Genomic DNA, 23,179 nt, shown 5'->3' with positions numbered 1-23,179 from the left:
GTTAGATATCTTATTATCTTTTCTAGTTTGGTTTTTTTTTTTGTGAGACAGGGTCTCACTCTGTTTCTCAGGCTAGAGTGCACTGGTACAATCATGGCTCACTGCAGCCTCGAACTCCTGGGCTCAAGTGATTCTTGCACCTCAGCCTTCCGAGTAGATGGGATTACAGGCATGTGCTGCCATGCCTGGCTAATTTTTTTTTTTTTTTTGGTAGAGATGGGGGTCTCGCTATGTTGCTCAGGCTAGTCTTGAACTCCTGGCCTCAAGTGATTCTCCAGCCTCAGACTTCCAAAGTGCTAGGATTACAGGCATGAGCCACTGTGCCAGCCTAGTTTGGTTTATATATCACAATGTGGTAACTATCATTGGCTTATCTCATTAAATTTCATATACTATTATATCTTAGAGCTTAGAGGAAATTTAGAGATTAACAAGTCTCTTTCATTGTACATATGAAAAAACTGAGGCTAAAGGTATTTAAATCCTTTACTTACCCACAGAAGAAGACACACAACACAACCAGTGCTAGAACCTGGCTGGCTATATTCTAGTATATTGGTGATGCCATGCTGTGTCCAGCTTTTTTTTTTTTTTAAACACAAATCTGATCATGTCACTCTCTACAGAATAAATTTCCAACTCTTCCCCAACCCAGCAAGCTGCACTGATCCTCCAAAACCCAGGCACTTTTATGCCATGTGCCCTTTATCTTGCTGTTCCTTCCACCTGGAACCCCTGCCTATTTGGTCTATACCTCAAATCCAGGTTAGAAGGTCTACATGATTCCACAGCCTAGTTTTATCTTCTATGTCATGCTGTTTTCATGACAAGCAACAGTACCCAAAATTGCTATTTCTAGGTCTCCAACCCACCCAGACCTAACTTATAATTTCCCCCATTCCTTCTCTTTCTCTGATCTTCCTATGTTATTATCAAGGCATAACCAATACGTACGTTATGGGCACATCTTTGTACTGTGGTTGCTGTGGCACATTACTTCCTTCCAAAGGAATTTGAGTCACTGTGGGCATGGACTTATTTACAAGCACTTGTTTGTTTTCTACTTTCTCACCTAAGAAGAAAAGAAGAGGGTTAGACATACTATTATCATCTGCGTGGAATACAAAGGTTACTGGGAGCCAGGCACAGTGGCTTGCACCTATAGCCCCAGATACTCAGTAAACTGAGGCAGGAGGATCGTTTGAGCCTAGGAGTTTGAGTCCAGCCTGGGCAATACAGCGAGACTGCATCTCTAAACGACAACAACGACGACAAAATAACTGGGGCATAAGACTATGTGGTTAGACTTGGTCCATGAAATCCAGACATGGAAGAAAAAAATGAATCCATACAGTAAGAACTAGAATTCAACAAGGCCCATGTAATTTTGCAAACCATTTTTAAAAATCACAGATTAAGATCACAGTGTGTATAAAATTAAGAAAATATTTTAGGGACCATATTAACAAGAGAAACGTCATGTCAGTAAATAGCAATTTTACATATCTCTTAGGGTGTTAAAAACAGGTTTAGATCACTTATTTTTACTTATAGTTATTTCAACCAGTAATAAGTCACCACCAACTTAACTTGGGCAATGAGGAAATCAAAACATTTCTTTGGTTTTGCTGATAGTTTCATTTTTGCTTTGTATCTCTTCATAGTAAGCTCAAAGACCAACTTCTGTCGTACTGTCACCGTACTTATTTTCCAAGAAACACTGACCAGTGTTAAGAGTGAGAGAAATTCTCAAGAAACAAAGGCAGAGAGAAGGAGGAGACACATGCACCGTGTACCTTGTGAAACCACGGCCTGATACAGCACTCACCACCCACAGGCCAACCACGAAAAGGTCATGTGGATTTCCCTCCCAACCACCGTGTTCTCTCCACCTTCACCACAGCTCCTGATGCCTGGTCCACCTTCTTTTTTGGCGTCCTTCTAATCCTTTCTCCACACCATAGCCAGAATGATCATTTCAAAATGTGTATCTGATCGTATCATTGCTTCTACGATCATAATGAAAATAGTAACATGGCTGCAAGGCCTTGCTTGGTCTGGCTGCTACTCCCCACCCCTCCAACTCACGTTCACCATGATCCTCTGCACTGTCTTCATTTTAGCCACATTGGCCTTTGTTCATATCCTTCAACTATCAAGCTCCAGGATACTGGCACAAGCTTATCTCACTGCTTAGAATACACACCCCGTCTCTCTTCTTTAGTTAATTCCTACCAATCCTTCAGATTTCAGCTTACTTCCTTAGGGAAGGCTACCTTGATATTCCTAACTAGGAATAACTATAAGATGGCCTCATAGCCACCTATACGATTCCTTAACCTGGTTATGATTTGACATATATTTGTGTGTGATCCTTTGATCAATGCTAGTCTCCTGTACTAGCTTATAAGACCCATAAGGGCAGGGGATATGGGTTGCACCAACAAAATTCATTACAAGTTTGCAATTATAATGGAGTCACATCTTTTAGGGGAAAAAGATTCCAAAGTAGTTTATAAGCTAAATGCATAAATGAAGAAATACCAATGTAGCTGCAGGGAACTGATCCTATTCAAAATATTTCCCAAAAGTGATTTTTCTATGATTCAAAATTATAACTAGAAAATTATAATTAGCATAGATTACTACCATGTAAAAACATATGGCATAGGAAAACAGATTGGAAGGTAATTCATCAAAAATGACCACACTGGTTGAGTATGGATAGTGGTATTAGAGATTGTTATTTTTTTCTGCTCTGTTTATCAAATACTCATAAATATTATTGAATAACTTTCATAATTTCAAAAATTATAAATTTATCAAAAAGGCTTTTACCTGGAGAACAAATACCATCTGCATCTAAAATTTCATGTCGCCAGATGGGTTTCCTTGTAGCAGCATCCAACATAGGCCCCATCACTTTATCAAAAGTCTGATTGGTGTATCGTTTCAATGTACATTTAGCATTTTTATATACAAGGCAACGCCCAAAGCCTAAAATGAAACCAAAGTGGGTATCGGAACCATCAGTAATACAAAGCTATACAAAAACATGCATTTGTGTTACTTAACAATCTCACCTTTCCCCAAAACTCAAAAACTGCTCTACAGATGGATAACCTGAGACTGGTACAAACCAAATAAGCATCTGATAATCTCAAGAAATGGCTCAGGACTCCTCCTCTACCTACTGTTTATATAAACACTGGAATCTCTACAACCATTTTTCAGCATGGAATATACCTTGTCATGTTAGAGGAAGGTGAGAGAAATCTAAGAGTAACACCGTGATTCTTTCAGAGTACAGAGCCACAGAATATTAGAATTGGAAAGAGCCTTAGAAATCACCTGGTTTAACCCCTCTCTTTTACAGGCACTATGAGTGGAGTCCAGAGAAATTAAGTGGCCGAGGTCACTGAGTAAGTTGGTAGCAGAGCTGGGAAGAGACCAAGCCCACTGACTCTTGAGCCAGGACTCTTGGTATACATCCTTTGGTGCATAACTTCTGCTAACCTTCCCTGGAAAGTTTTCCTATTTCTAATTTTGGCATTTAGAGGAAATTTCAAACAAGCAAACAAAAAAATGAATTTTTCTCCAGAGAAGAAAGAGAATGAAAGAGGAAACAATCAAATAATTTTAATGGAAGAAACCGTTTGGCTCTGCGTTAAGATTAGAGTTTGCTTAAATTACATTTTTAGATCACATTTATCTAGTGAATGAAGGAAAAGCCCTGAGACCAACTGACTATCTAAACATTAAGAAAAATAAGAAAAATGGACAGAAGAAAAACCTTTGGATGGGGCAAAAACACTAGCCACTGAATCCCTCAAAAAGAAATTTATTAGCTGTAGAGTTACCCAAAAGAGCTGTCATTCCTTCCAACACTAAATATCATTTCCCAAGATTCTGTGGCTGCATTTCTTTCTTTTTCCCTTTGGCTAAGCAGTTATTTTAAACTAGATTCTCTCTCTAATCTCCTCAGGATATACTCAGCCATGTCAGAGTTTACTTAAATAGGAAAATGTCTCAGGATTAAATGTCAGGTATTACTGATGAAATAAATGCATGGCTATAAAATCCTTCACTTAAAATTCTCCACCAAAAGCAGAAATCTAAGAATGTGAGCTTACAAAAACAATCAGGTAAAAGTGGATTTCTAAATAAAATCTCAGTGCTCTAATGTAATTTTTAAATATAAAGGTGATCATGCAATGAAATAACAAGTTTCAACAACTGGACAATAGAAGAAGACACTTGTATGTCTTTGAGCAAGGTCTTAGTCATTATGGCTCCTAGTAAATTGTGTATGGCAATAATAAACTCGGCTCAGAGTGCCAGCTTGTTTGGAAACATTACACGATCTTGAAATTTCATACAATAGACATTAACTGCAACACACTGGAGTGCAGTGTGAACCTGAACTGCCGGAAATCAGGAAGTGTTTTCTTCTAAGTGTAAATGGACATTTTATTTACAGGTGGTAGCTTAAAAGCTAGAGGACAGTAAACTCAGATCATTAAATTGGGTTGCGGAGTTTCTGACAGACATCACAAAGTCTTCAGATTTCCACATAAACGTTACCAGTTGATCAGAAAGGAAAACATCTAGTTTTAAAGCACGGCTGTTGTCATTTGCAGGAAAAAAAGAGGCATAAATTAAGTGCAGCCAACATTAATGCCAAAGACACATGTCTAGGAGTACTATTATGGCTGCCTAGCAACTACAAAGAGGGAAGGGGAAGGCATAGTGGGTATGCCAGAGAGGAAAAATAGAAATAGAGATTATGAATAGAGAAGTCAGACTACAGATCAGGTGATGGCTAACAAACCATGAAGTGCTGACTCACAAAAGTAAACTGTCAAAAACTGAGAAAGAAAAGTGTAAAAACTACATACAAGTCAGGGTTTGTATATGTGTATTTTAACTTTTGTCATTTGGCGAAGAAAAAGGGTGTAATAGATTACGGGGTTATAGAAATAAAAAACAGCCTGTTATACCCAAATATTGCTACTGCCTCTCAAACAGGCTTGTTATCGAATATATCACTAGATATATTAAAAAAAACTTACTTCATAAATTATACTTTCTGCTGGAAAATAAACAAATTCTTACTTTTTTTTCTTTGAGGAACTGTCTCAAGTCACCAATAAAATAACAAAGAAAAAAAGACTGTGTAGTAGTACATTTAACAAATTTCTCAATCTAACATTCATTTTTTAAAAAAGCTCACACCAAAACACAACCATCTCCTGTTCATATATTACAAAATTCAAATCGCTTGAAACTGACATTAATGTTTTGACATCAACTGATTTTTACATTAATTGTCCCTATATCTAACTCTGCAAAAAGCATCTTTGGTGTTACAGCTTTGAAAATTCACTTACCTCTGTCCAAGGAGGCTTTGTTTAAAACAAGAGCATCTTCGATATCATAGCCACTATAACTCATCACAGCAACTGTCGCATTCTGTCCAGCTGGCAATTTCTCAAACTCTATCAATTCAATGGTTTTTGTTTTAACCATGGGTTTTTGTGGATATGCTAGTAGATACATGAGAGTATCAATTCTGTTTCGCTGGTTGTATCCAATGGTGCCTTCATTGATATTAGAGAAAACAAAATGCAACATTCTATTATATGGAATATTTAGGTAAAGCAATAATTAGCAATGAATATAGAGGTAAACACATTAATTTTGATAATTAAAGAAAATCTTCAGGTCAAACATTTCAAAAGCGATACTCTCATGGTGGCTAACAACCTTCAAAAGCAGTTTTTCTCACTAATCCTTAAAATCCTATAAAGAAGAAAAATTACACTCAGCATACTAACTGAAATAATTTCAATATTTTGGATTTATATAATTAATCCCGTTTGAGAAATTTTAGTTTCTGCTGGTTAATTTCACAAGTAAGCCAACAATTCTGTATTTGGTTCTACCATGTTCCAGGCACATTTCTAAGTGCTGGGGAAAGGTAATGCAAGAACAACACCCAATGTTCACAAGCAAGGAGCTTATACAGTAGGACAAACAGATAGATGTCATGAAGAGAAATCAACCATTACAAAAGTTCCAAATGAAAAAGAAGCAGGAGAGAAGGGAAGGAACAGAATGAAGAAAAATGAATCCAAGTGACAGCAGGGAAGAGTGGACTTATTTATTTGCTTAACTATTCATTTATTAAGCAGTTAACAAACACCTACTCTGTGCCAATCACTGGAGATAAAATGGGGAAAGGCATGGTCCCCTCTAAGGAATTTAGGGTATAGTCCAATCAGGGACGGGCTTTTCCCACCTTAGCGATCAGCCTTTCCACCTGACTGGTCCTCGGAAGGGTGTTACTGGGTCACTATCAACTGGAAATGAAATCAGAATGTTAACCCTCTCTCTATTCTCCCTTCAGAAACACAATGGGGTTCAAGGACTTGCCTGTAGAAAAGTCTTTCTGTTTCCGGGGCATGTGGGCACAAACGCAATCCTACACAGAGGTTTTAACATTGGAAAACTCAGCCTGGCCTCACTGTTGAGCTTCAGTGTGGGCTCCTGAGCCTATTTATCTTCTCCTAAGTATTTCTCCCCAACACCCTGCGAAACACTAGGAAGTAGGAACAGATTTTAATGTTTGGGGAAATAAGGTAGTTTGAGGTCTGTTTCTCTAGCATATGCTTCCAGACTGACACATACACAACATGCACACACTTCTAAGGTACCTATATACCGTTTCATGAGTTATGCCCAGGGTAAGCAGATACCAAAATCCAATATTATTTCCTTTAACTTTTTCTCCATACTCAATGTCACTCAATCAATGGTGATTTCAATTCAGGGATGAAAAGAAACTATTCAAGCAGCAAAAATGATATGGTACTCCTTGACAATTCCTATTGAAAGAAATAATAAAATCTGTAGGGAGTACCAAAGAAATACACCTAGTATAGTGCCAGGCTCATTATAGATGCCCAAGAAATGTCAAGTAAATTAAATTGAAGAATCCCATTATATTTTTTATGACAGTATGCATTTGTGCTTAAATCTCCACAAAATTTATCAAGGTTCACCTGAAAAGCAGTAATCAAACTGAACATCATGAATTTTTTATTGAGTTTACACCATAAATTACCAATTAATTTATGTTAATTTAGTGCCAACTAATAAACTGGGTAGGATACCTGGCAATAGATCACTTACTGTTTTAGAAATAAGATTCCTGCTGCTGGGATCATGGTAAAGTTCACTGACAATAAGTTTGTCCTTTTACATGAAATCATTTAAAATTTATGTTGAGATCTCAGTTCCAATTGTGTACTTTACCCAGCTTGAGACAAGCGTTCAGGCAATGTCCCACCAGGCTGCCAAACATGTCTTCTGAAACCTGAGACAAGCATTATTATGCAGCAGGGAAGCATAAATGGCTGCACCTCTAAACAATGGTGAAAAGAGACTGGATCCTGCTATAAATTGTGCTATCAGGCCCAGAACATAATTCTCAGGCATTACAACTGACCATTGAATGGATACACAGCAAAATAGTTTAACAAATGTTTGGTGCTTATGATCTCATCAGAAATTTTTCTTTAAAGACTTTTTAAAGAACTTGTGGAAATATACATGTACATATATTTTTAGCAGCACCAACTATGGATGTGTAAATTAAAATACGATGCCATCAGACCCCCATAATTTTGATAAAAATCATGAATGGCTGACTAGCTATTTTGCCAATAAACAAATGTTTTTGAGAAAATGTTACACAGCTATTATATTATAAGGCTTGCCTGTGTGAAGCACATGCTCAAATAAGGACACCCCATTCCTGTTTTCAGTTTCATTGAAAAGGACATTACATATATAACTAACACAATCAGAATATCTATGAGCTGCCTTCTACTTCTATTGCTCCATTTTGCTTTAACAAAGTCTTCAATGATTTCTGTTTCTTATGTATTTTCTTGATAATACCTTTCTTAAGAAGCCTCCAGTTGCCATTGTGAGGTATATCAATGTAGGTTAAAATAGTGAAGAAGTGCTTTTTATAAGGTAGGATGAAAAAGGTTAATAAGGATGTGAACAGCTTAGAAAATGTATACTGAAAATAATAAAGTGAAGTTTTATGCATTTAACTATTTTTTGTCTTCTTTTGCCCAATTTGTTTTATCAACATTATTGAATACAATAAACTTTACCGTTTAAAGCATACAAATTGATGAGTTCTGACACCTGTAAGTGTCTGTGAAACCACAACCATGATCGAGACCCAGAACATTTCTAACACCCCAAAAAGATCCCTTCCTCTGTCCCTGGCCCAAGGGAACCATCTGATCTGTTTTTTATCATTATAGATCAGTACGCATTTTCTAGAATTTGATATAAATAGAATCATATAGTATCTGCTTATTTCATTTAGTATAATGATTCTGAGATTTATCCATATGATTGTGTGTATCCCAGTTCACTTTCTTTTTATTGCTGAGTAGTAGTCCATTGTACAAATATACATTTTGTTTATCCACTCACCCATTGGTGGATATTTGCGCTGTTTCCTGTTTTTGGCTACTGTGAATAAATATCCTATAAACATTCATGTATAAGTCTTTGTGTGTTTTCATTTCTTTGGGTAAATACCTAGAAATGGAATTTCTGGGTTGTTTGGTAAGGGTATGGTTAACTTCACGAACCTGCCAAAGAATTTTCCACAGTGAATATACCACTCACTTTACATTTCCACTAGCAGTGTATAGACATTTTAGTTGCTCCACATTATCATTGACACTTTGTATGCCAGACTTTTTAATTTTAATCATTCTAATGAGTGTGTAGTACTATCTCATATATTAATTTGTATTTACCTGACAATAATGTTGAACATAGTTTCATGCGCTTATTGGTCATTCCAAAACTTTGTGAAGTGCTTCGTTTTGTTTTTTGTTTTGCCCATACTTTAACTGGATTGTTTGCCATTATTATTTTGAGATAGAGGCTCTGTTGCCCAAGCTAGAGAGCAATGGCATCATCAGAGTTCACTGCAACCTCAAACTCCTGGGCTCAAGTGATCCTCCTGCCTCAGTCTCCCGAATAGCTAGAACTACAGGCACATGCCACCATGCCTGACTAATTTTTTCAATTTTTTGTAGAGGCGGGGTCTCACTATGTTGCTCAGGGTGGTCTTGAACTCCTGGCCTCAAGTGATCCTCCTCCCCTGGCATCCCAAAGTGCTAGGATTACAGGCATGAGCCACCACATCCAGCCTGTCTTATTATTGAAGAGTTCCTTACATATATTTGATACAAATCCTTTATTAGATGTATGTAGTTCAAATACTTTCTTCCATTCTCTGGCTTGCATTTTTCATATTCATAATAGTATCTTTCAAAGAGTAAAATTTAATTTTGCAGAAGTCCAATTGATTTTTTTTTACACTTTGTACTTTTTGTGTCCTAAGAAATTTAAGCTTAACTCAATTCATGAAGATTTTCACCTGTTTCCTTCTTCAAGGAATTCTTATGGCTTTAGCACTTACATTTAGGGCTATAACCCATTTTGTGTTCATTTTTTATATGCTATGAGGTAGAAGCTGATATTCATTTTTTTTCAATATAAACATATAGACATCTTTGTTGAAAAGACTTTCCTTTCTCCACTGAATTGCTCTGACACATTCGTTGAAAATCAATTGACCATAAATGTGTAGGTCTATTTCTGGACTCTTGATTCCATTCCATTGACCTGTGTGGTGAGTCGGTGCCCTTAACCCCCGCATTGTTCAAGGATCAACTGTAGTACAGGTTGAACATCTCAAATCTGAAAATCCGAAGTCCAAAATGTTCCAAAATTCGAAGAGTTATGAGCTCCAACATGATAACACAAGTGGAAAATTCCACATCTGACCTCATGTGATGGGTCACATTCAAAACACTGTCAAACTCTGTTTCATGCACAAAATTATTAAAAATATTGTATAAAATTATCATCAGGCTATGTGTATAAGATACATGTGAAACATAACTGAATTTCTTATTTAGACTTGAGTCCCATCCCCAAGATATCTCATTATGTATATGCGAATGTTCCAAAATCTGAAAAAAATTCAAAATCTAAAACACTTTTGATCCCAAGCATTTCAGATAAGGGATATTCAACTTGTAATAAATAAAGTAGTCCTTGTCTTCAAGGAGCTTATAATTTACAGTCTAGCAAGGAAGGCAGCCTGACAGTGATCCACGACGGATAGGAAAAAGTGAGGAAAGAAGTTAGTTTCAGTTGAGAAGAATTTTAGTAGGTTTTACAGATAACATTACATAAAGACATAAGATAACCTTTTATATGTTACTCAACCAAACTGGGATTCACGTTCCTTGTCAGGAAAAAAAAGGTATGTATTATATCTGAGGATCATTATTGTGATTAAAAGAAGAAACGCATGTAAAGAATTTGGGTACTCAATAAATGGCAACATTCATTATGACCAGTATTAACAATATTAGTAGTAATAATAAAAATACATAGTCTGTCACCCTGCAATATAGCCCATTCTATCTCTAACTCAAACCTACACATTAAACTTTAGTTTAATTTTACCTCCATAAGTATTCATTTCCAACATTCTAGTCTTAGCAAATACCACATATGCTTATACCCAAAAGAGCAACAATGATTCTAAGTTTTTTTTAACAATAGCAGAACTCTAAAAAGAATTTCCAGGCGTAATTTGGCAGAGATCTTTTTTCATTTTGTACCCCCAAATGGACAAAGAATAAATATGCTAAAAAAATTCAAACAAAGTGGGAAGGACATGTAGAATGAAATAAAATTTTATGAGGATCTTTGTATATATACATATATTTTATCAGCTGAGTTTGTGATTCAGATCTTCGTATATTACGTGTTTTTAATATCTCAAAATTCTCCACCCTATTTCCAGTACATCCCATCCTACTGTAAAGTGGGGAACACAAGGGAAGAAACTATCTGCTTAGAAATAGAATCCATTGAAAACAAACACAAAAACAGAAGCTGACTTAGCTTAGTTCAAACAAAACAAAACAAAAAACCTCAAGTCCCAGCAGTTTGGAGTTGAAGGGGGAAGGGGTGGTGAGAGGAAATCCCAGCAGTTTGGAGTTGAAGGGGGAAAGGGTGGTGAGAAGTCCCAGCAGTTTGGAGTTGAAAGGGGAAGGGGTGGTGAGAAGAAGCCAGGGGTGTGGGCTGGGGATTCTGTGCTGCATATTCATTAATTGAGCTGATAGTGACTAGAAGAGTATTCCACTAGAGGATTGCCAACTAATACATGGGCAGGATATGAAAGCGTGGCTCATGTGAACTTGGCATTGGGTGCCAATGAGAGGTCACACAATGCAGCTCCAACATACAGCCCTTGCTGGTAGCACTGAGTGACTTGGAGACCTTGACATTTCCAGATGTCCACCTGACTTCTTGCTCTGAACCATGTCACAACACACACAGCCTTATCTAGGGAAGAGAGGTTTTCTCAGAAGCACAGTAAGATGCTGTGAGGAAACTTGAACTTTATTAATAACTTAAAGCACCTAAGATTTAAGAAACACCCTCTGCTGGTGTTTTATGTTGGATTAGTTTTCTTGTACATACAAGGTAAGGCTTTCAGTCTTTGTGGTTTGAACTACTCTTAATTTTTTTCTTCATAGTGATAGAAAATGACTCTCTCTCATTTCTTCACTCTGTTGGGTGAGGGGGAGAGGGGCTGGTAGGGAAGGGTAGATGGCAAATTTTCCAGGTTGGCTAGATCATTTAGTGAAGTAATTCTGGGCTACTGTCTTCCATGTCTGTTCTGCAGAACAGATGAATAGCAGCTAAAATATTATTTCAGCAAATTTGCATAGAATCTGTGAATTTACACAGTCCTCAGTGATGGCTCATATTTAAAATGAGACAGAGTGTGACTTTTAATGATTAGCTGTCAAGACTGCATGGAATTGAAATGATCCAGAGAGGTCCTACTCAAAGTGCTAAGTCTGCATTATAGACCTGGGGACCTGCTGCAGGTTTTCTGTCTCTGCAGACCTTTTTCCTTTTGTGATTTTTCATATAGACTTTGCTCAATACTTCTGCAGCTATTTCAGCGTCCAAAGAGAAATGTTGCCATCTTAATGTGCCACCTTTAAATGTACTTTTATCTCGTGGCTTTTCTTTCCAGTCAGGTGTTTTATAATAACAAACAGTAACAAAGGCTTTTTTTTTAATAACTTAAGATATTCAGTGGCTTTTGTCTTCCTAGCGTCAGCAGTAACGTCAGAGGATTGTATCCAAGGAGCTAAATGTGCAGGACCCAGGGTCAGAGCAGCTGAATACACCAACCTCAGAAAACACAGACAATGAATTGCAAATGACACTCAAAACAAAACGAGAAAAAAAACCTTCACACAGAAAACTACAAAAGAACTCTACAGACACTGAATTGGCTTTCTGTACACACTGATCCTGCTTAACTGTGTGTGGTAACTAACCAAACGTTTCAGATACTCATAGCCACATATAAAGGCTTCTTTTTTTTTTTGTGGGGAGGGGAGTTATAAAAATAAAAATATTGTTTCTTTCCTTCGAGTCTATTTTTCTTTATTTTTTTTTTAAAAAGCTTCACTAAGTGCAGATAGACGCAGCTCTTTCCATTTCAATCTTCAAACACACTAAAGAGTGGCATTAGCGATGAAGTGATTAGTCTTCCGTTAATTCTGCTGAAGGTTCTACACAAAAAGTGTATTGTTTCAGCTGGGATTCACATCATGAAACAAAATGGTTTGGTAAACCCAATAGAAGTGATAGCCCTTTCATGACACACAGGGTTCTGTACTGTATATTTCAACTTGTTAGCAAGTCAGAGGCACAAGCGAGAAATCAGCCTACACTGCTGCCGAGGCTGAATGGGAAACACTAAACTGATGAGCTGCTGTTTAGATTTTCCCACTGGGAATCATTCGGAACTGTCCAGGCATTACATCATCCAGGTAAATGGTAGCAGGACAAAATGCTTTTTATATCTTTGTAGCTACCCAAAGGGTAATATAAAAACTTGAAAAGAAATATATGTACTCTCTATCTACAATGAAGAAATAGGATTCCTCAATTGTCAAGCTATGGTCAGTTGCAGCTGGTTCTTAGTAACTGAGAAGCTGACTGCATTCTGGTTGTTAGCCAAAGGCAATACGAACACCTTCCCCTCTACATTTTTAGTTTCCTTACGAAGCTCCTTGTATCATACTTTAAATCAGAGATGGCAAGTCATATTGTTGTCATGGATATTTATGAAAAGTAAATTTATTAGATTTATTAAGATTTAAATGATTTTTTTAAACATTTCAAAAAAGGTTTATAGGCAAAACTTTTTTTTTTTTTTTAGCCTGGTATCCTTTCTATATCACCTTCAACATAAAAGCCAAATTCCTCAATATATGGCACCGCCCCAGCACACCTCTATACCCACACTGCACTAGACAGCCGCACTAGACAGCCACACCACAGCACCAACATGTTCCCAGCCACGCTTGCTTACACTTCCATATCTTTAAAAAATACTGTCTTCCAAGACTCAGCTCAGTTCTATCCTTCAGAAACAATCTACTCTCTCACTTTAAGTGATCTTCCTCTTCTAATTTCCTTAGATCTTGGCTGGCACTCTATTACAGCATTTATCACACCAGATTGAATTACTGTTTTATTTGTTGGTCTCTCCTACTAGACTCTGAACTCCTTAAACAGAGGGGGGGTCTGTCTCATCTCTGTATTTTCGGGCTCCAGCCCCATGTCTGGTCTACAATTATACTCAACAAATATTATAAATGGATGGATAACTAAATTAATAGATGAGAGAGAAGAAAAATAGAAACGAGGAAGGAAAGTAACTCAGAGATTGGCGTGACATCAACTGGGTACGTTTCAGAAGTTATAGTAGCAACTGTAAGGATATAATGGGTTCAAGGATTGTTATCTAGGCACTTACTAGGTACATCCTAATACACATTGTATACCTTAATCTCTGGTTTTTCTTCTTCTCTCCCCTTAACAGTGAGTTTTTCTGCTCTTTCTCTCATGGTTAACAACTTACATTTTATAGGGCTTTTCTCTTTATATTTACTCCCTCATAATTCTGTGACACTTATTATATGTCACTTTGTTTGGTCAGGGAAATAAGTTCAGAAAGGTTTTCTCCATTGTTGTTTAAACTTTAGGCATAACAGGGCACCTGCAAGCATTCCAGAGTTCCTCAGGTGTTCCCAACATCTGATGTGTCCAAACATGTAATAGTAGTTAAGTAAGAATAAGGATACAAGAGTTTTTTCCAAATATTTAGAACTAGGTTCAAGAAGGAACTCTTACCCATGGCTTGTTTCCCCATGGCACACTGGTATGTGTTTCTTGGGGACTGGTTATGATGAGGGTATGGGATCAGGCCAGCGCAAACGCCGAGAAGAGTAAAAGGTTCAATCTCCAAGTGGGTGGTATCTCTATCAAGTTAATTAAGAATTAGACATCTTAGGCATCAAGTATTAAAATAAATGTCTCTTAAAGGGTATAAAAATATTACTCTCTAGGTCCCCCAGGGATTTATAGGACAATAAAATTTGATGCTAGTAAAACTGGTAAAACAAAAACTTGCTTAAATAAAATACGATAAAACATAAGAACACATAAGTGAATTACTATATTGAACATATAGAAATATAATATCAACAATGGATGCATAGCCTGCTTTTCCTCATTCTTCCAACATTGTCAATGAGTAAGATGTATCACCATTTTAGAGAGAGGAATAAATCACCTTTAAGAATAGTTACTATAGGCCTATGGGGACCAATACCACAGCCACTAGGCTAATTGTGGCTACTGAGCACTTGAAATGTTAGGGTAGTGTGACTGAGGAACTGAATTTTTTATTTTACTTCATTTTAATTACTTTAAATTTTAAAATTTAAATTTAAATAACTCAGTTCATTTATTTTTAGCATCCAAATTGAAATGTGTTGTATGTGCACACTAGATTTTGAAGACTTACAGTAGGAAATAAAATATCTCAATATTTTGATATTGATTGTATTTTGACATGATAATATTCTGGATATACTGGGCTAAATTAAAATATCATTAAAATTAATTTCGCCTATTTCTTTTGACTTTTGTAATGTGGCTACTAGAAAATTTGAAGTTATATAGGTGGTTTGCATTATATTTTACTGGACAGCTCTGCTATAGATAGTACTGGACACAAAGTAAGATTTTATCTAGTAGGTGTCAGAATCTTGGTTACTTTCATAAAATATTTCTGCAGAAAATTCAGTTTTTGGCTAAATAATAGAACTCAACTGTGTTAATAGGAAAGACCAGCCAGATTATTTTTAGGACTTGGCTGGAGGTAATAGATACCACATCCAGGATCTGTGGTCTCCGTGAACCCACTATTCCTTCCTCAAGTGTTTGTGAAATGTAACCTTAAAAATTTTCAGTGGTTTCCCCATGGACAAAAGTGATTTCCAGGAAACCAGGTCCCAATTCATCATGGAAATTTAGTTGCAATGTACCTGGTAAAAAATCTCCCACTTACCCCGTTACCCATCTATTTTTTTTTTTTCCAGTACACATGTATTGAATTATGTCCCTAGTTTGGTGAGAAGGTGCTTTCCATGTAGCTCTTGGTTTGAAAAATATTGTCTTGACCTTATGATCCAGCAAAACCCAATCCTCTCGGATACTTGAGGACTTTGTCATTAATGAGGGAAAGGGGTCTAAGTTTTGTTTAGTTTTGTCTTTAAAGAACATCAGCTTATAGCTACATTTTATAGGCTAGAATAAAACAGATTTTTATTTTAAATGTACTGTTTTGTTTAAATATTGGCCAAGTTGACATTCCCTGTAAAAACCACCTTTTCAGATGCAAAGATTGGGTTAAGTCAAAAAATGAAGAAGGGAAACATCTGAGGTTTCTTTTTTCCTATTATTGTGACAACATATATAAGATCATATAGTATCTAATAATTACTCAAAGTCCAAACACTCTGGATTCTGATTTTAACAAAAAGAAAGGAAAACTATTTCCTTTAAAGTCATAACCACTGTGAGTTTCTATCCTGAAAAGGAATTAGATTTCCTATTCACTGTACATAAAACACTTATATTTACTTCAAATTAAAACTATGTAATCTAAGTGAATTTGATGTATGGAATAGCTTGGTCACTGGCTAATGCTGAGAGTCATATTCATTTATAGTGATGAAAAAACATGAAAATCCCCTGCCTTCATGAAGCTTCTGGTAGAGGAAGATTGACAATACATAGATAAATCAGTAAAATACAAATTTTACTGTATGGTAATGAGCACTAGAAAAATAAAGCAGTGAAGAGGGGTGGAAAGAGACAGGGATTTCTATTTGGAATAGGGTGGTCAGGAACGACTCACGAGGTGACACCTGAGTGAGGATCTGGAGGAGGTGAAGCAGTGAGCCATGCAGGTACATGTGAGAGAGTGTTCCAGGCAGAAGAGAGCCAGTGCAAAGGTGCCGAGGCAAAAGCATGCCTGGACTGTTTGAAGAAGAGGTCAGTGCGGTTGAAACAGTGAATGAGGAGAGGCAGAAGATGTCACAGGTGTGAAGCGGGGGTGGGCAGATCATGTAGGAACTTGAAGGCCTCTGTAAGGACTTTTGAGGGAAACAGAAAGCTACTAGGGGATTTTACATGAGTACTTTGCTCTATTAGAAACAGAGTATATGGGGACAAGTGCAGATACAAGCAGGAGCGAGCCTTTTGCAAGAATCCAGGCAAGCAACAGGAGTGGCCTGGAGTAGGACTGTAAATCAAGGCGGTGAAGAGTTCAGACTGTAGGTATATTTTGAAGGCTCACTTGACAAGCTATGGATTGATGTGGATGTGGAGAGAGGAGCTGATGTTGAAACCGAGGTTTTTGGCTTGAGTAGCATGAAAGACAGAACCATCATTTATGGGTATACTACAAGATAGTTCTCTTTTATATTCAATCTTGAAATGAGGGGTATAAAACAGTACTTTGGTAGATTCATACCTTTAAGGACTAAAAATTCTGACTAAAAATCATTTCCTAGATTATAATAAAGCAGTATATTTCATCTGGTAGGAGAAAACAGAAATGTATTTGTTCTTAATTGAAGACATAAATAGTTATTAGGTGGTGGTATTAAACTCTATTTAACAATATAACCGCAAAAATTCCAATTTCAGGTAAGTGAAATCAGTCGCATGCATCAGACAGCACGTTATATAGATGCCCTCTAATGTATTCCAAATGGAACATAGATGCTTCTAAAAATATTATCATTCTAGAAGAAACACTGTGAACACACTACCATTTCAAGTTTACACTGCACACATAAGCTCAGAGGTATCTTTACAACATACTATTAATATGTACGGAATTCTTGTGCTGACAATAAGAATTCAGATGTCCATTGACAAAATGATCTCTAGAAAAGATAAATACATCTTTACATAGCCTGATTTATTAGTTTAATTTCGGCAGGAATCAAGTGTTACACATCAGAGAAGCAATTCTTTTTAAAAAATATACACTAAGTGTATAAAAATATAAAAAAAATATATACTAAGTATCACAAGAATAATCTAAAGATGACTTGTTAACAGCTTTGTAACACTCTTAATTGGGATAAATGATGGATTATGCTTTATGATAAAACAATAAACTTCCAACGGTTTCTACTAAGAGTACATGATAGAAGAAATGAAGATTACAATGACAAGAAAAGGTAGTTTCTATAGTTAAAATGGTTTTAATTGTGGTTGTTATGGATTTTACTTACTTATTAATTGTATGTTCATAGAGTGCAATGTTACAATCATTTTCTTCATTCACATCTAAATATTCAACCAGACTCTCATGTAAGAAATCTTCAAAATTCCTGGGAAAATATTGGTGAAAGAAACATTATTAAAAAACATTTTCTGCAGTACTTTATATAATAACAGAAGATACTGGCTTTCATTTAGGCCCAAAGCACCAGTTCTCTTCCAGAGAGTACTAGTGCATTAGGATACCTGAAACATGTTATTCTTGGATCACAGAATAAATCACTCAAATAAAAACAGTAAAGTATGACTCTTATCAATCTGGTCCCTATTTCTAAAAAAAACAAATCTGACTTTAAAAATTCCATATGATGAAAAGACCCACAGCATCTACAGCAACATATTGCTGTAAGTCCTTTTCTTACTAGGAACACTTAACTGTGCACACTAATTTACACCAAGATTCTATGACCCTCATGATCTCAATTGATACATATTTTACAATGTCCAAGCAAATTCACATGGAGAATACGTTTTTAACAGGCTGGTATATTTGGTGGGGAGAAATTAAGAAACTAAAATTAAAATATACTTTTCTTAAATCATGTATGCATGTATTAAGGAGACTGATAAATTTTACTTTTGGCCATTTACCTGTATCCCTGGGCCAGCTCTTCCATATGCTTATTTGTGACTGCTGGCTTCTGTTTCTTGACAATTATGTAGGGTCTAGAATAAAAAAACAAACAAAAGAAATCCCCCAACAAATTAATAGTAGTTCCAGGGAAGAATTACATCAAGTTAATTTACCATGGTGAAATGAGGGAAGATAGCGATACAATCAAACTTATTTCCTCAACTGCTTGACGACACCAGGTATTTTTTGCATGTGTGAGCAGGGTGTAGGGGCCTCTCTCACATATATAATACACACACACACCCCTCCCACATATGCATGTGAGTATGTGTGCACACACACATGCACACACACAGTCCTTCCCCCAAGCATCTTAGGAAACATTTAGTTTTGAATGAAAAGGCAACACGAAAATGATACCAATAAAGTCTGGAAAGGAAACAAAACCTTTAATGTCATATTTTTAAAAACTGTAATGCATCATTCCAAAAGCATTTCCTGATTTCACATGGGGAATATTTGGTATACTACTCATGGAGTGAGCAGGCAAAGAAGCACTGTTACCGAGGATAACCATGGCATTTTGTTCTGAGGGTCTGAGGAATATCCAGATGTTTAGAGTGGTTTGATTCAGGCTAAACATCACTGAGCTAGACTAGTAGGTTACTTAAAGCTACAAATGACCCAAATGTGTGGCTATAAGTATGCAGCAAATAAACCTTTCTAACTTTGTGATTTTTAGTGATATAATGGGGGTAAGGCAGAGAAAGCATTCTGGTAGATTAACCTGTAACTGTCAGTGGTGACTTGCTTCTGAGGGCTTCACCACCACGAGGAAACACCGACACAAAGGATGGCATGCAGCACTGAAACGTCAAGGGCTGTTGCTATTTGGATAAGCAGCTCTTATAGGGAGAAGCAAGTAACCACCAGACACTTGTGAGCTCTACCCTAAAGTCGAAATAACTATTTGAGGACTAATGAGCACTTTTAAACAGTTAAGAGGAGGAGCTGCACAATTACAAAAGGGGAACACAAGTTGTTGAAAAATGAACTGGGTAAGCTTTTCATGGAAATCAACAGTACCTCGAAATTCTGGCTCTCTCTTGGTAGGCAAGCAGAGCAACCCCGCTGCCTCATTCGAGGGCTGCAGTGCAGTTCAGGTTAAGGCTCAGAAGTGAGGACAAAAACAGGAGGAGGAGAGGGAGAGGATCACATTTAACTACCAGTTATCCTTACTTAATAAACTACTAATTCTTCCTGCCAGATCTGCTATGCCATTATAAAATTGCTTCTAAAAAAGAATTAGTTTTCTTTTAGAATATGCTATATTACACTGGATGTAACAAAAGAGAAAAATCCTAAAAAAGAATAACCTAGAAATTGTCATGGTTTTCTCTGCCCCTACCTGGGCCACGTTGTTATCAGCTATAAACAAGCACTTAATGTGCGCCAGCACCTTACAAGGCACTTACAATACCTTATATCAATCAGTTCTCAGGACAATTCTAGAGTGGCATTAATATTTACATTTTACAACCAAGAAAACGAAGGCTCAGAGACTTAAGTAATATACTCAGAGTCATATAAGTCAATAAGTGGGAAGTTAGGATTCGAACACAGGCATATCATCAGCTAATCATTCTTTGGTTGCAAAGAAGAGAAATCACTTCTGGCTAACTTAAGGAAAAATGAAATTTACTGGAGGCCTTTAAGAATTTAGTGAAAGGACAAGAATCAAAGAAAAAGGTGAAATGCTCAGCCTCAGAAAGATAAGGAACTACAGCAGTCCCAAGGATCCAGAAAACACAGAGTAATGGGCAGTCTCTCTGTGTGTCACCGTCAGAATGAATCAATTCCCACCACTTTCCTCCCTTGATTTATTCTGCTCGGGATTCAAATTCTCTGATGAGAGTGTCTGACTGGCCTCTCTTGGGTCATATGCCTGGCCCTTGGCTGGGGAGGAGAGGGCATTAGACTGACCATCCCAAGACTGCCAGTGGGGAGGGGCAGTACCCAGAGGAAAATGAGGTAATGAAATGAGAGGGAGAAAAAGATGCTGGGTGGACACAACAATAACAGCCCACTCTGCCAGCTATGACAGACTTCCAACTACTGCTAGCTCATTGCCTTGTGCTTTAACCCTACCCGAGGTCTACAGAGAATGACTATATTCAAATCACTATAGGTATCAAATAGCTGAATACAGTAAAGCAAGGGAAGGCGTACGAAACAAGGTAACGTCCCCAGCGATGTCCCTGCATATCCCCCTAAACCAGATACTATGTCACATTCATCTTTGAACTTCCAGCTTCTAGACAGTACCTGTGCAGAATAAGCCCTTAATAAATACTTTCTTAATGAATAAAAGGGACTTTTCTACTGGGTCTAATGTTATTTCATTTCCTCATGCCTCCATGTTTTTATTCTTGCCTTTCTCCTCTCACCCTACATCCAAGTAACACAATCCTACTCATCCTTTTAAAGCTCATTTGTAGGAAGAGAATACAGTGGGTAAAATCAGGATTGTTGGAGTCAAACAAATTCTAAGGACCTTCAAGTAAAAAACAGACTCCCCCGCTTTCTAGCTTTGAGTTAAGTTACTTAGCCTCATTGAACCTCAGTTCCTCATTCGTTAAATGAAAAGAATAACCCAGCCTCATAGAATTGAATGAAGTTAAAGCCTTACACAAATATTACAACCATTAAAATAATAACTAGTGGCTAGCATTAATTACCAGCATAGTTGATTGTTATTAGTAATTATTTCTGTCTCTCTGAACAGACTGAGCTCTCTGAGGGCAGAGACTGTCTCCCACTAATCTTTGAATCCTCAGTATCTAGGATTCATGCATATTCATGAAGTGTTTGCTAACGGAATTAAATTTATCGTAACAATGAAAGAGGTTAAAGCAGCTTCAAAAATAAAAACAAGTTTATTTCTCTCAAAAGTAAATATAAAGAGATGCTTAAAAATCTTTTAGTAACATATACCTGCACAGTCTTCCTCCATCAGAAGAAATATAGACACATCGATCTGTAAGATTTGTTGAAATGGAAACAAATTCATTGATATATCCTGCTCTTCGCATCAGTCTAAATGTATTCACTAGCTTTTTATGGTCTCGAATGACACCCAGGATGTTACCTAAGCAAAAAGAAGAAAGAATAGATCAGACAGAAATAAAAAATCTAATCTGGTTTAAAACATCCGCCCAGTAAAAATAATAAGCAGCACTGAGTAGTCATTTGAAAATACTCTTATTAACTGCAGCCAGCCCAAAAGGCTACAAGGAGGTAACACTAGAGTGAGTGATTAAGGGCAGAACCTGGAGTCTAGGGCCAGTCCTACCGTATGCTGTGTGAGTAATACTGGAAAAGCCGGCTTCATTTTCCTCACCTGTCAGCACAGTGCTGGGCGCATGAACTTGTGATCCAGACCACCTGGGTCTGAACAGTGGCTCTATCACTTCCACAGGGTGGTTGTGAAGATTAAACGAGCTGATTTATGCAAATCACTTAGAACTCTGCCTAGCACCTAGTAACTGTTGTTATTAAACTGCTCTTGTAATTACCATCTGTGAAATAAGGAAAATAAACTTTGCCACCCAGGGTCACTGTGAGGATTCAGAGGCACTGGGTGAAAGTGCAGAGCAAGAGCTCACTCAGTGTTAGCCTCTCGGAGTTGCTGAATGAGGATGTCAGTTAATAGCCCTGCTGAGGTTCTGACCCCGTCCTCATCAGCCCACACAGTAAAGGGTTAATGTCTCCCAGATTGGAAGGAAGTGGGGACGAGAAAAGACATGAAATGAACTAAATGGTCAGGGATAAGCACATGCACATAGCTGAAAGGACAGGCACATAGACCATCAAATCAAAAGTAGATAGGACAAGGACACGTTTGTTTCCAGGTCTCTGGAGGACTTTGAAGAAGGTGGGAACATGTGTGTGAAAGCAGCAACTGGAGTCTGAGCCAAAGAAAAGGAATTTTCTTGCCACAGGCCGTTGACACATCAGTTATCAAATGGCTAAATACAGTCAACTCACTATAAGGATTGATTTGATTATTTTTGCAGAGTGACTCAGATATTCAACCTGTACTTAAAGATACCATGTTGAACCTTATTCCACTGTGGATATGCGAGCAGCTGGAAAAGGGCAGAAAGCAGCCAGTCTCTACAGTGTTCCCCTTAAGCTCTGACAGCTGTCTCCTCTCAGAACCTTGGATAACCCAGCCAAGAGAATAGCTGTTTCTGTTATCACTTTTTCTACCTTTAAATAAAAGTCAACCTGAGCCCAGAATTAAAGTATATTTGTGCTTTAAATAAAAGGATAATAATGAATTCTTTCCCTCTTCCCACAGATTGTTTAAGATCAACATGTCTCTATAATATACTTACCATTAAGAAAAACGAGAAACACATTTGGGTAAGAAAGTTCTTCCCCACATAATAAATTCACATCTTCTACTCCTAGGTTACTGGCTAGTTTTACGATGGGTCCATCTTCCATATCAGTTGTGATGTGTGTCATAAGGGCCAAGTTTTTAACCAAACCACATGCCTAAAAAACAAAAGATGGTCATTTCTAAGAATGAACATTAGTATCACAAAGGACAGTTTGTACCTGAAAATAGCTCACCACTTTGCTGGCAGCAATGCAAAGCAGTACACTTTGGCAATTCACATAAAAGTCTTTAAAATGTATATACCCTTTTCCCCAGAGGAATTTATTCTAAGGTAA

General features: G+C 37.1%; 1 protein-coding gene across 1 annotated transcript in view; it reads right to left on the bottom strand.

The window, feature by feature from the left end:
* The window catches only part of POLR3B (polymerase (RNA) III (DNA directed) polypeptide B), a 136,641-nt gene that overhangs the window by 34,252 nt on the left and 79,210 nt on the right, over nucleotides 1–23,179 (bottom strand). Inside the window, exons 14-21 of the mRNA XM_012644696.1 lie at nucleotides 22,837–22,999; nucleotides 21,431–21,584; nucleotides 18,454–18,528; nucleotides 17,814–17,912; nucleotides 14,350–14,477; nucleotides 5,391–5,600; nucleotides 2,839–2,997; nucleotides 955–1,072 (exon numbers count right to left, since the gene is read on the bottom strand). Of these exons, the coding sequence (XP_012500150.1) occupies nucleotides 955–1,072; nucleotides 2,839–2,997; nucleotides 5,391–5,600; nucleotides 14,350–14,477; nucleotides 17,814–17,912; nucleotides 18,454–18,528; nucleotides 21,431–21,584; nucleotides 22,837–22,999 (1,106 nt within the window). The remainder of the gene's footprint in view (nucleotides 1–954; nucleotides 1,073–2,838; nucleotides 2,998–5,390; nucleotides 5,601–14,349; nucleotides 14,478–17,813; nucleotides 17,913–18,453; nucleotides 18,529–21,430; nucleotides 21,585–22,836; nucleotides 23,000–23,179) is intronic.

Source organism: Propithecus coquereli, unplaced genomic scaffold, assembly GCF_000956105.1.
Source record: "Propithecus coquereli isolate 6110/MARCELLA unplaced genomic scaffold, Pcoq_1.0 Scaffold218, whole genome shotgun sequence".
NCBI classification, from domain to species: Eukaryota; Metazoa; Chordata; class Mammalia; order Primates; family Indriidae; genus Propithecus; species Propithecus coquereli.
The sequence above is the reverse complement of the archived record's forward strand: the minus strand, read 5'-3'. Positions and strand labels throughout refer to the sequence as shown.